The sequence below is a fragment of the Papaver somniferum genome, chromosome 8 (assembly GCF_003573695.1).
Source record: "Papaver somniferum cultivar HN1 chromosome 8, ASM357369v1, whole genome shotgun sequence".
Taxonomy (NCBI): Eukaryota; Viridiplantae; Streptophyta; class Magnoliopsida; order Ranunculales; family Papaveraceae; genus Papaver; species Papaver somniferum.
This window is the reverse complement of record NC_039365.1, coordinates 13,033,397-13,046,892: the sequence shown is the minus strand read 5'-3', so window position 1 is coordinate 13,046,892 and position 13,496 is coordinate 13,033,397. Positions and strand designations below refer to the sequence as shown.

General features: G+C 35.7%; 2 protein-coding genes across 2 annotated transcripts; one reads left to right on the top strand and one right to left on the bottom strand.

The window, feature by feature from the left end:
* Positions 1–510: 510 nt before the first annotated feature.
* LOC113303197 (flap endonuclease GEN-like 1) lies at positions 511–5,275 on the top strand. The gene is made up of 7 exons (XM_026552223.1): positions 511–937; positions 1,038–1,211; positions 2,241–2,422; positions 2,536–2,791; positions 2,916–3,051; positions 3,751–4,226; positions 4,719–5,275. The coding sequence occupies exons 1-7, from the start codon at positions 566–568 to the stop codon at positions 4,971–4,973; spliced, it is 1,851 nt and encodes a 616-aa protein (XP_026408008.1). The 5' UTR covers positions 511–565; the 3' UTR covers positions 4,974–5,275.
* A 201-nt stretch (positions 5,276–5,476) lies between these two features.
* On the bottom strand, positions 5,477–6,505 carry LOC113302049 (dehydration-responsive element-binding protein 1A-like). Its single transcript, XM_026550893.1, has one exon. The coding sequence runs from the start codon at positions 6,426–6,428 to the stop codon at positions 5,712–5,714; it is 717 nt and encodes a 238-aa protein (XP_026406678.1). The 5' UTR covers positions 6,429–6,505; the 3' UTR covers positions 5,477–5,711.
* Positions 6,506–13,496: the final 6,991 nt, after the last annotated feature.

Sequence of the window (13,496 nt, the reverse complement as noted above, 5' to 3'; positions counted from 1 at the left end):
TTGATGTTGCCTTCTCATTTTTATGTGACAGTCATAACATTCGAAAATTTAGCTTTATATCATTTTATTTACATGCCATGCCCTTTGGGGATGAAAATCGCGAAGAACCATCAAAATTTATAATTCAAAAACATAAATATTCAAAATTTACATCAAATTTTAAGATTATGTCAGATTATATGTTATGTAATATGGTATCATCATGAATTGTGGGATGGTAAATCCTTAAAGTGATTATCGTATCATGATCTAGAAATTTTGTTGCAGCGCCACATTAGCATTTGTGTAAATAACACTCGAACAAATTTCACCCGAGCCACCAGCGAAGCGGCCGCTTTTAGAACATTAGCTTAATGGCTATGAGTGTCGATATAAGAACCCATATTATTTACTCTGGGGCACCGACAACATGTAGCGCATTACACTCATCGTGCGTATATTAGCCATCCTAATCCCTTTCTAAAAAGCCGTTGGAATTCTATTTCCATCAATTACCCTTCTCTTCTTCTTCGTCCTTCTCCGTCCCGTATACTCCTTCACCAGAGGCGTACAATAGCGTCACACAATGGGTGTAGGTGGAAACTTCTGGGATTTGCTAAAACCCTATGCCAGAAACGAGGGTTTTGATTTTCTCAGAAACAAGAAAGTTGCAGTTGATTTATCATACTGGATTGTTCAACATGAAACTGCCCTAAAAAACAAAGCAAGAAACCCTCATATCAAACTTACTTTTTTTAGAACCATTAATCTATTCTCAAAGCTTGGAGCTTTTCCTGTATTTATTATTGATGGGGTTTCTTCTCCATTGAAAAATCGGGCAAGAATCGAGAGATTCTTTAGGTTTTCGGGTATTGATTTGTCGGGTTTACCAGGGGTTAACGATGGTGTTTCTGTTGAAAGGAATGGGGCTTTTACCAAGTGTGTTCAGGAATGTGTGGTAAGTTCTGCAATTTTAAAAAAGATGATTTTTTTTAATTATAATGTTTGGGTTTTGAAATTTTGAATTGATTTAGTTATGTGACTGTTCGTGTAATTAGGAATTGCTTGAAACCCTTGGGATGCCTGTGTTGAAAGCAAAAGGCGAAGCGGAAGCGCTTTGCGCTAAGTTAAATAGTGAAGGGGGGCATGTTGATGCTTGTATTACTGCTGATAGTGATGCTTTTCTCTTTGGGGCCAAATGTGTTATAAAATCCCTCCGGCCTACATCCAAGGTAAGTTATGGAGGTTTAAAATTGTAGTGGGTTTTCAATTCTGTTTAGTATATGCAATTGATTGAATTGTAAGGTGGATCATTATTTATATGTGTACTGATAACCTTTACTTAGAGGTTCTGAGCGGATCGTCTGGCTGTTGCTTAACAATTACTATAGGGCCTATTTGTTGATTGATGGGATGGACAGAAGGTTACTGCTGCGTATTGCTTTGTTTCAAGAATAACATGTGATATGCCTATTGTTTAGTGTATTGCAGTGATTGCCTAACATAGTGGAGTGCGTATAGTATGTGTCAGATTCAGGATTTGAGTAGCTATAAATGCTGGATGTTTTATGAGATTTAGTTAGAATGATTTTGATTGCTTGCTTTAAAATCACAATGTGTGGTAGGAAGATACCCTGAAGCGATGATTCTTGCTGTTTTTAGTTACCTAATCATATTAGGCTGGAGAAATCAGCCATGATGCAGAATGCCACTCATAGGATGAAATTTAATCCAAATAAAACAAGATTTCTATCAGATAGTAAACTGTGAAAATTGGGTTAACAGCAAGCATGCCTGTCACATGACCGCAGCAGAGCTTAAGTTGTTGAGATGAGTGGCTGGAATACTTGAGAAGCTAAATTTGCATCTTTTGTAGAGACCCTTGTGTTTGTCTATACTCTTGAGCAGACCCAAGTAATTGGGAGGAACAGAGGTAGGAGATGGGTTGAACTGCTAGAAAAACTTCTGAATTTTGTTTTTGATAGATTTATCTAGAGAATCATTGTTCATATCAGAAAGATAAAATTAATGGATTATATGTCCTGTACCAAGTAATTTATACTAGGAGATTTTAATGAGTCAATGATGGAGTTCCTTCCAGTCCCTAGTTGTGTTGTGTTGTCTTCCTTCTTTGCTTTGCATTGGAAGACGAACTTCATTTTTACTATTTCTTATTTTTCTTTGCGATGGTCATGGCCAGATTGAATTGGTATCAATGAGTTTTCACCTCCTAGCATGGATGGGCATCGCATTTTATGCAGGAACCTTTTGAGTGCTACCACATGTCAGATATTGAAGCTGGTCTAGGGCTGAAGAGACGGCACTTAATCGCGATCTCTCTTTTGGTTGGAAATGACCATGATTTGGGTGGGGTGTCTGGGATCGGAATAGATACAGCTCTACGCTTTGTTCAGATGTTCCCTGAAGAGGAGATCTTGAATAGGTATATTTCTTCATCAGTTACTTTTTTTGTCTTCTGGAAGAGTTTTGGAATTGTATACTTTCCAGTTTGTGTCTGCCTTAGTTTCCTATAAACAAGAGTTGCACGTCCTGCAGGTTACATGATGTAGGCAATGGTGATGTTCCATTATCCCAGATTGGTAGCAGTTCTAGCGAGTCTTTTGTCGATCGTGATGTACGTGGATCAGATACAAGCTCACCAAAGAACAAATCCCATTGCTCCCATTGTGGACATCCGGGCAGCAAGAGAGCTCATGTCAAGCATTCTTGCGAGTACTGCACGGTTAATTTTAATAATAATTGTACGCAAAAACCAGCGGGATATAAATGTGAATGCTCTTCTTGTGTCATGGTATGTCGTTCCTCTAATATGTATTCTTCGTGTAATTGTATGTCTGTGATTTGGTACCAACCTGGGTAGTAGATATGTTCCTCTACACCTCTGTTTCATATCCTAACTTGGTTTACCTTTGCAGGCTAGACATGTTAAAGAACAGAAGAAGCAAACAAATTGGCTACTTAGTGTCTGCAGCAAAATGTCCTCGCAGCAGAAGTTTCCAAATGATCAGATCATTGACATGTATTTAAACCAAATCGGTGGAAGTATAAGTGGTATGCTCTTTGATTGAGATCTACTTTTCTTTAAGCGGAAAGCGCTCTCGAAATTTGTTGCCTCTGTTTTGCTTACTGAAATGAAGTAACTTATTTCCTCTGATAATCTACTCAGCTTACATGTTACTAATACCTCCCTGCTATATCCTCTCCTCACTATCACTACCAACATTATCCAACCCCCTTTAACATCACTACCACCATGCGTAACTGCAACCTTACACCCCCGCCAAATAAACACACAAGCAATACTCGTCCCACACCCTGAAGACAACAAAATTGCCCCATTAAACTTGACCGCTGCTGCATCATTATACCATAGTCACCAACCCATCTCATTGCAATGAGATCAAACCAGGGACCACCATCATCTCTATGATGCCATCGCCACTGCCACTGCCACATGATAGCATATTACCATTTTATTGCTCAATCCTCCCATACTATAGACTGTGTCAGCTCCTATTCCCATGTTGAGCTCTACATGGTTTGTTTCACTCTTTGCAACGTACCCAAAGTTTTGCACATCCCATTTCTCCACTACAAAAGCCTAATTGTCCATAGCAATCCTGCATTTGCATGTTATCATTTCTTACCTCTAACAAGTTGCCTCATATTTTGCGTCTTTCTCGTTATCATATTCCTTTGAGTAATGTCAATAACCACTTTTGCAATTTTTTCTGCTTCTTTTATTTTCAGAACATGAAAGCATGTCTCTATTGTGGAAAAGCCCCAATACCGAACTACTGATTGACTTCTTAGGTTACCATCAGCGGTGGGATCCTTCCTACATACGCCAGAGGTTGCTTCCGATGTTATCTACAATTCTCTTAAGAGAGATGGCTTCGGATCCAGCAAAAGGCTTGCTGTTACATGAACAATACGAGTTTGATTCTATTCAGCGTGTGAAAATAAGATTTGGTCATCCTTCTTATTTGGTGAAATGGAAGAAAGTTGGTGCTATGGAAATTGCGAGCTCTACACCCCAAACTGAAGACTATGATACCCAGCAAGATGATGTCGTGGAAGTGAACGAGTTTGGTGATTTGTTGGATGAGCCTGACATCCCCGAGATTCACGTCGATGATGGCTGCTGGTTCCTGTTAACTGATGAAAACATGGATCTAGTTAAGGCTGCGTATCCTGAAGAAACCGACAGGTTCTTACGGGAAAAGGTATTTATACTCCAGATGATTAGATATTTCTGTGTGAAACAAATCGAGATCAGATATAAAAGAAAGAATATACAGTCTCTCAAGAAAAGTGGGATCTAGTTTGCTGAGGGCTATGTCCATGAGTAGATTCTTACTAGTTTCACCATTGAAAGATGTTAGCACTTAATGACTCCTGTAGGCCTGCAAATCCTGTACAGCAGTTCGTTCTCTAAATCTTCAAACCTTACAAATTAGAGTTCCCTTTCAAAGGGTAAAATAACTGAATGCCCCATGGAAATTCATATGAACTTACTGCAAGAGCCACCTATTAAATCTTAGCTTAGTTCCCAGTACATCTACATCTTATTATTTGCTTTCGTGCAACCAATAGAGCAATTGGAACATCTGATCTGAGTTTTACGCCACAACAAATAAACTGCATAGTTCCCACAACAAATAACATGTTCCTTCACAATCATGATTTTTTTGTTAATATTTCAAATGAATTTCCAGGAACTGAAGGAGTCAAAATCCAAAAAGAGGAAAGCAAGTGGTGAAACTACTCCAAAATCAAGTGCAGTCCAACTCAGTATTAATGAATTCTATCGCTCAACAAAAGGTACAGCTCATCTTTTGAAAGAGAAAGAAGGTCCAGCCAAAAAAATATCAGAGGAGCAAACAAAACAAGGGGGGTCTTCTTCAAAAGAGACAACGACATCAACTCCAAAATTATCCAAATCCGTGAGACATCGCCTTTTATTCAACTAAACTACAATAAATATATAATCTTTATGCCTAACATAACTATGATCGCGTTTGCGTTTACGTCTTTCTTTCTCTTTGTAATTAAAAAATGAAGTGGATACAAGCACACCAGATGTTTCGTTTAAGGAGGTAGCCTTAAATTATTGTAAATTTTCATCTTTTTCGCCTGCCTGTAATTTTTTCATCTGTTTCTTTTTTTCCCCTTGCCTGTAATCATTTCTGATTCTGAAAGGGTATCTTTGTTATTAATCTAACCGGGTTTGGGACCCTTCGTCGTCCTAAAAGGCTTCGCCTTTTTTCATGTACAATGAAATCTTCTGTTGCGCATTTTATGCTATTCCTATCATTAACAGTTGGATTATGTATTAAATTAGCACGATTTCGCCATGAGAGATTCTCCACTTATTGCCATGATCTTTCGAGAAATCCTTCCGGCTGTCGCCTTTTCGAACGACCAATCAGAATTGTGAATTTTTACAGGTATCTTGCAATCTGGTAAATGAAAATGAGAATTTGAATTCTAAAACTCTTGTTTATTGTTGATTCAGGAAATTCCCTCTTACAAACTTGAACCTTTTTTTTACTGTACATGACTAAAAATTACTACTTGATATATACCTAAGACTCTCAAACTAAAACAGAGTATTTGAAAATACCCCTTTTACATAGACTTCAAAATTCAAGTACAATAATATTTGTACTGCCAATTTACCCTTCATTGCCAAAAAGAAGAGGTAAATTTTAAATAGAGTAACTCCAGAGTGACATATCAGCATGATTACTGTCCATATCATCCCAACTGAACCCTCTTGAAGGAGGTGGTGACAGTAACAACCCTTCAGCCATATCAGAGAGTAATCTTGGCATTTCAAATTCTGCTTCTTCATCCATATAAAACACCTTCTCCGAAGAAGAAATCCCCGGCGAAGACGAAACCATCGAATTCACCGGTGAAAAATTCTCCAAATGCCCGGAATTATTAACTTCATCAACTGATTCTGATTGTTGGAATGCTTTGGCAGCTTCAGCTGCTGCTTTCCGAATGTCATTAGGATCAGAAGAAACCGGCACAGGTAATCTCCAAACAGAATCAGCGAAATTAAGACAAGCTGATCTACCTCTTAATGCCATTGCTGCAACATCATGAGCACGAGCAGCCATTTCTGGTGTAGCAAAAGTACCTAACCAAATCCTTGTTTTCTTATTCGGTTCTCTAACTTCACAAACCCATTTATCATTATTCCTCTGCCTTACTCCTCTGTAAACTGGATGTCTTGTCTCCCGAAACTTCATTCTCCCCGCTTTCCGTTTCGGTTTATCTGATGCTAGTTGAATTTCTTCATCGGAAAATGTATTCCGGTTACTCAAACTTGAATCAGATACTGGTGATGATATCTCAACTGATCTCGAATCCAAGTACTGACTCTGTTGTAGCTGATTGTAACAAAACATATCCATTTCTCGAAGAAGGATTAGTAAAAGATAAGTGTTCTTGACTGGCTAAGTACTGTTCTTTGTATAGTTAGATTTTTCTAGTTGTTTGAAATTTTTGAGGAGGCAAAGATTTGGGAGAGGGGGTTTTATAAGAAAAAACGCGTGTTTAATTAAAATCCATAAAACGGGTTCGACGCGGGTTAAAGTACAGCTGTAAAAAACCGGGAAAACACTTAAATCGGAAGTTATTTGTTTATGAATATTAAAATCACTTGTAAGTGTACAGCTAAGTGTAGAAGATCTGATGGGTATAATACACGTGTTGATTCTTACTTGAAGGAGTAATTAAAAGATTGATGATGATGATGACAGTGGAGTCTTCCATTTTCCAATTTGAGTTAGTTGATGATTTAGAATGCTCTCTTTCTTCATTTAAATCAAAAAGGTGAAGCGATGTCTTCTTGTTCGATTTAGGTGCCGATTCTGTTGACCACCGATTAATAGACTAGAATCTTTGACTGGTTCTGTAAGTGGAATTGGTAAGCATCGTTAAGATGGCGTCATCTCTTTTTAGAGTGACATCAATTCTTGTTGAGGATTTTGGAAGCTTAATGAGTATCGGATTCCACGATTATCTCGTTATGATTTGTCCTACCCGTCAATAAAAGTCTATATGAATAAGAAGATATTTATTATATCCTTCTACTGGTATAAAATTGGATTTACATAGAAGTTTTTGAATCCCTGTAAATGTCACTACGTCCTTCGATTTGTTTTTCCTCCATGCAAACTGCTATTCCGTTCCAACCATAACTCCTAACTAATTCTAAATGGCAGAACATGCCATATTGTTTTCATTTCTCATCGAGCTAGTATCCAATCTCCATTCCTTCAACAGGGAAATATAGTCTCTATTCATCACCCATTGCACGTGTAATGCAGCCAAAATAATGAACAACACCTTTGGAGGGGCTAGTTTATTTTCTGCCATTTTGTGAAACTCCCATTCAACCTCCACCTCAGCTAGCCTCTCGTAAATGGCCTTTGACGTACCTTTCCCCTCAATACAATCTTTTGTGTCCTGCTGAAGTGCTACATCCCTAATATCATGTTTTAATTCCAACAAATCAATTCTTCCAGTTGGGTCTAAAGCTCTATATAAGCATAGATTCCACCCTGCATCTGCGGTCAGTAAGTTAGCTATAATGTCATGCTTCTGCAGGCTAATTCTGTATAGCCTTGGATATATATATTTTTAAGGGACAACATCTATAACCACCAGTCATGCCAGAATCTTATTCTTCTCCCATTATTAACCTGTATAGTGATAGTTTTAAAAATCTTTGTTAGCATTAAGAATTCCATACCATATACTTCTACCAATTGCCTCGTTGGTTTGTGCTGGAACCAAACAAGCCTCTTCTGCATTAGTTTTCTCACACATAATCTTCCTCCACCATGTTGTCTTCTCATTACAAAATCTTGCATTAGCAGTGTCGGCATTTATTGGTAGTAATCTAAAGTCCTAAATCTATTTGTATTTCCGAGTATAAGAGTATATTTGTTTTTGCTGACTCGAGATATAAAACCGTTTGCTTTTTTTTTTATTTTGAGTTAGATCTGATTTGTGATTTGACTCATACCTAATCACCGGCTCGGACCCATCTGACTCAGGGAATAAAATGGTTCTGAATCAAGGAACCAAGCCACTGACTTATATATTTTTAGGTCAGATGAATCAGATGTGACTAAAAGAATAAACGGGTCAGATCCAAACGAATCAGATGAGTTAGAAAAAAACAAACAAGGTGTCAGTTTTGCATTCGTCAATATAACACAGACTGTATCTTTGTCGTATCGGTGCAATAATATTAAGAGATACCGAACAAAAAAACACACAAACGTATTACCGTATGTATAATTTTATAACAACTTAGAAAAGGAAAACAAGATCTCCATCACAATACGCTATTTCATCAAAAATGTTAATGTCGAACCAATCAATTTACACACAGAAGTTCAGAGTAGACATATACTTGAAGGAAATAATAACTATGGAACTGGAAATAAAATGGACATAAAGCTTGGGGGACAAGGTATAGCGCTGGAAATGTTTATTTCGCTGATAACATTTCTTGATATCTATTTAATGCTCAAGATCAAAATCATGGTACGAGATAGCAAGATTCATATCTTTTACAACGTAACATGTAAAACTTATCATTGGACCCTAATAGTTATGATGCATGATACATGACCTTAGTCTCCACGTGATAAAATATAGTTTGAGATTTCACTTTTAAGCCAACAAATGCATTTAGTGTATCAATGATCAGTCACTTTTTAGAATGGGGAATCAATGGATTTAAATCAATAGTTTCAATATCAGATACATGAGTGTCGTGATTCACAAGAATGATCATATAAAAATTCATCTAGTTCCTACACATATCCTCCAAAACCGGGATATTAGCAAGAAAAACAAAATCGACCGTCTACTAGTTATTCAGAATTCTGAAAAAAAAAATAACTCGAACTATAATGTATTGTCATATTATTGTTATCACCAACAAAGACAATGAAATATGCTTAGTCATATCTAATTTTATTTTTATAAAATAAAAAAAAAATATAATGTGAAAATTTATTTGTATTATAATATTTTCCGAATTCCGATATCAGTCATCTTTAGTTATTTATTGTGTTTGAAAGCGTATGTAAACATTCAGTATTTGCAAATATACATGATGGAGGACGATAATAAAATTAAACGTGAATCCATAGGTTCAATCATCATCTCTCAGTATCACTAATACCATTATATCTTATCTGTAACTGTAAGCGACGATACCCAATATTGAAAACCATGGTTCAATATATGCTCAACAATTTTTGATCTAGTGGAATTCAAAACTCATCGGGAACATTAACCACTTGTACCTCGTGAAGGAAGAAGAATCACCTTAATTTAATTGAATTCTCTAATAAAATGCCATATCATACAATTCGTGTGGACAATAAAAATCGTTTTAACTTCAGAAAAATTGGTCTTTGTACTGTTTAAGGATAAAAATGTACTCTTCCAGTAAGTAAGTGATGAAAACTTATCGTTTTTCCCTCTTTAGTTATAAGGTAGTCAGATTTTGGAAGAAGTCAATTGATTTCAGAATCGAAATAAAAGCAATTTGCTTCGCAAAATTTGTACTTATTACATTATTTCAAAATTGTGTTCTTAAAATAATTTCTAACTCTCGACTTAATTAAGTCGAAAACTAATTTGGTAGGCAGTATCCAAACATGCCACCAGTTTTGCTATATGTTTATCAGTATTTTTCTATTACATTATTTTTTGGGTGTTTATGTCATGTAACCCTACCCTTTGGTCAATGTGATATTTTTTTTATCCATCCAATTTTTTTTTCCAGAATGTAATGTTATTGAATCATTTTCCTTTCTTCTTGTGATTCATACATGAGATGTGTAGGGAAATAACTCCACACTCTTGTAAAAGCGTATCCTTTCCAAAAGTCTCTCAATGTTGATTAAATTTCTGAGATTTCTAGTTATCATGCAAGATTTCGTAGTAGTACATAAATATCTATGATTTGATAAAGAAAGATTTATTAATAAGTGTTTTTGTTTTGTAAATTTACAGTTTAACAGTTTCAGCTGGAACCTAAAAATCTTAATTATAAAAAACAAAAATTATCTTGATTATAATAGGATAAAAAAAATAAAGTGATTCATTGTGGATTTGAGATATAGCTAACGAGTTTTGACATTTTTACTCATGGAATTATCATGCAACAATTATACCATTATCGTTATCACAAAATTGGTTAAAAAGATCAAAATCAACAATTCCTGGATGAAAAAGACATGTAAAATTTGATATTGTTTAAATGGACGAGAATGTAAAAATGGCCAGGATGTAAACAGTTTCATCCTACCCATTTTCAAATACTTTTTCTTATTTTTAATTTACATCAGGATGCATCCAGTTTCATCCTCGCTTTTTTTTAAGTTTAAGCCAGGATAAATCCAGTTTCATTCTTGCTATTTTTTTGGTGTCAATTTCACCCATATTAAATTTTACTCGTCCATTAGAACCACGTTTTAAAAATATTTGGACAAGTGACCCATTTTCCGTATCATTATATCAGACAATGTTTATTTTGCATCCTCATGAATATTATCATGCAACAACTCTGCATAATAACTCTATCAAACAAAGTTTATTCTGCATCCCTTCAAATGATTCATCAACAATGGTTCTTCATAAAGTTTATGGGACGACTACGTTATTCATATGAGCAATTGAAAAGGAGTCTAACATGGATCGTCGTTGATGACCAATGATCTCTGTGGCTGATGATGTATGTGGTGACGTGATCAATCTTCAAATCGAGTAGACAGTGATTTTGTTGGGCAAGTCCAACAACTTGATTCGAGTCATCTCTAGCTTTCGAAGTTCTCAAGTCAATGAAACAATGCTTAAGCTTAAACCGGGTAAATGTATTAAAAATGTCAAACCATAACTTTTAGCTACTAATTAAGTCAACGCCCCCTTGTTATTTATGTATAGTCGATACAAAAATACATGCCGGTGATGGAATGACCTTTTAGGACATAACTCCTTGCACGGGCCAGATGACTATTTTGAGAGTACAGTAAATTTTTTTAATATAATACTCGATAATATAATGATCTCGTTGAAATAATAAAGTTTTCCAGTTTCAATTCCGGTCCTTAGTACTAAAATAATAAATTCGATAACATCATAAAATAATACATTTCCAAAGTACCCTTGAACATTAATAGGTCCAAATATTATATAAAATAATAATTTTATGAAAAAAATAAATACCAAATTTTTATATATATTAAATTTTCTCAGGTTTGTAATGCATTGTATCTACTATGGTGCTAATGTTTCTACGATTTCCAATAGTTCATCATTTAGTAACTTCTATCAATTTAGTAAATGGTTGCACATTATAGGTACTTTGTATCAAACCAAAATTCTTCAAATTCAAATTCAAAAAAATTAAAAATTATTCTTTACATTAATATATTATTATTATATTTATAAAATGGAACAAAGAATATAATTAAAATGGAATTACAATGTAATTTATAAAATAATAAATTATTATATTATCGATTAACTAATAGCTCTTTAAAATAATAGGATTGGGGTGGTCCCAAACCTATTATTTTGTAGATGTTTTACTGTATTTGCCACTCCAAAAGATCTTGGTGTTGAAAATTAGTTCATTAACCGGTTCCCGTACTTGATATCAATTGTTTGGAATCCTAGACTAAAATTTGGCGAGAGTCGAGACGGGGCAAACCGCAAACCACATGATATGGTTTTTGTTCAAGCTCTCTAACCCTCCGACCAAGTCCTTGATTCAATCAAATATTACGAGGTATCTGTTGAAAATGTTAAACCTATTTTAAATTTTAGTAAAACTTAACCAGTATTTTTTTGAAACGTGAAACTTAATGAGGACATTTTTGCCAGTGCAACTGAACCTTCTCTAACGGATTAATTGTCTCAAGTATACGTAAAATAAGAGCTGGATCATGAGCTACTAACTTTTGTAAAATTTCTTAGTAATATTTCTGGAAGGTCCTGAAAATAAAGAGCAGTTTGAAATTTCCGGAGTCCCTAATTAACTCAAGGGTTACATACGGGTGATGGTGAGTTTTAGGACAAAACCCCTTGCACCGGCCAGAAAATTATGGTCAAAGTGTTTACCACTCCAAAAGATCATTTTTGGATTTGAAAGGACTCCCAGTTGGTCCTTAATTTGAAAGTAAACCTCAATATACTTCAATGAGAATTGTCAACCAATGCAATTGGTGATGTATAAGACCATATAAGGGTTTAATAATCCATGCTAATGTTGTTCACACTTGATATTAAGTCAAACACTTCTAAAGATTTCATTGAATTTGACCATTGGTGATTCTAGATTTTCTAACACTCCTTTTCTAGTGAGTCTATCTAAGCTCAGTTATTGACTGAACCTTTGACGTCTTCTTTTCACATACTAAAAAAGATAAAGACTCAATCATACCTAAGAAGACAAATACCTTCCTTAACAGTTCGCCGAGGAATTGAACCGAATTCGGTCCAAAACAGGAAAGTCGTAGGCAAGTCCTAAGAAAGCAGCTAAGAAGATATGACGTGGTCAGGAAAAAAACAAAATCCTACTTTATGGAGATGACGTGGGATGTGATGCACGCGATCGCTACACGCACGACCAAATTGGCTGTGAAGATGTAAACGCGTGTAGTGCGCAACTGGCAGTTAATTGAAAAAGAGATAAAGTACACTGAAGACAAATGATGGCGATATGATGAGGCTATAATTGTGGATAATGTGGGGCCGGAAAAGGAAAAGTGAAAAGGAAAAAGGAAAGACTAGAGAAATGGAAGGAAGGTCTACATTGTGGGAGGCAGTTAAGGACTGAGAGGAGAGAGTGACATGACTAGATGCTCTGTACGGTTCAAACAATTACTATCCCTAAACAACAAAAAGTCACTTGATAGTTGGATTTTGCGCGTGGACCTTCACGTGCGTTTTAGGAAAGTAGGGAAAGAAAGTATAAACGGGTTGGGTTTTTGTTTTTCTATCTTTGACATGATAAAAACAAGTATACGCTGCTTGTCATAGTGCAGGTTGTGCGACGCTCGTACAGGTCTTAGGAGATATTTTCTAGCCGACCCAGCACTTGTTACTGGAAAAGATTTTGGATTTGGAAAAAGAAGTGAAAAGAGATATTGAAAGAATGGAGCCTTAATTGGGTGTTTGGATGTATACTCACAAGTTAATTTTTTATTTCTGGAAGTCCAAAAGTCAGAAGCCAGTTTGAAAATAATTTTTCAGAACGGTTTTTAGAAGTAGAAAAATTAGCTTTTGGTGAAGCAAAATAATTTTGCTTCTGACTTTTGCTTCGAACTTCTATTTCTGGAGAAGCTGAAGTCAGAAGCAGATTTGTACCCGAACACGCTATAAGGACTAGCTTCGGATCATGGCTGGATTCGGTCGGTCAGTTCGGTTTTCAGGAAAAATCACCGATC

Coding starts and splice junctions, on each gene's coding strand:
- LOC113303197 (XM_026552223.1), top strand. CDS start 566: ATGGGTGTAGGTGGAAACTTCTGGGATTTGCTAAAACCCTATGCCAGA. Junction 1,212..2,240: donor CCCTCCGGCCTACATCCAAG/GTAAGTTATGGA, acceptor CATTTTATGCAG/GAACCTTTTGAGTGCTACCA. Junction 2,423..2,535: donor GAAGAGGAGATCTTGAATAG/GTATATTTCTTC, acceptor CACGTCCTGCAG/GTTACATGATGTAGGCAATG.
- LOC113302049 (XM_026550893.1), bottom strand. CDS start 6,428: ATGGATATGTTTTGTTACAATCAGCTACAACAGAGTCAGTACTTGGAT.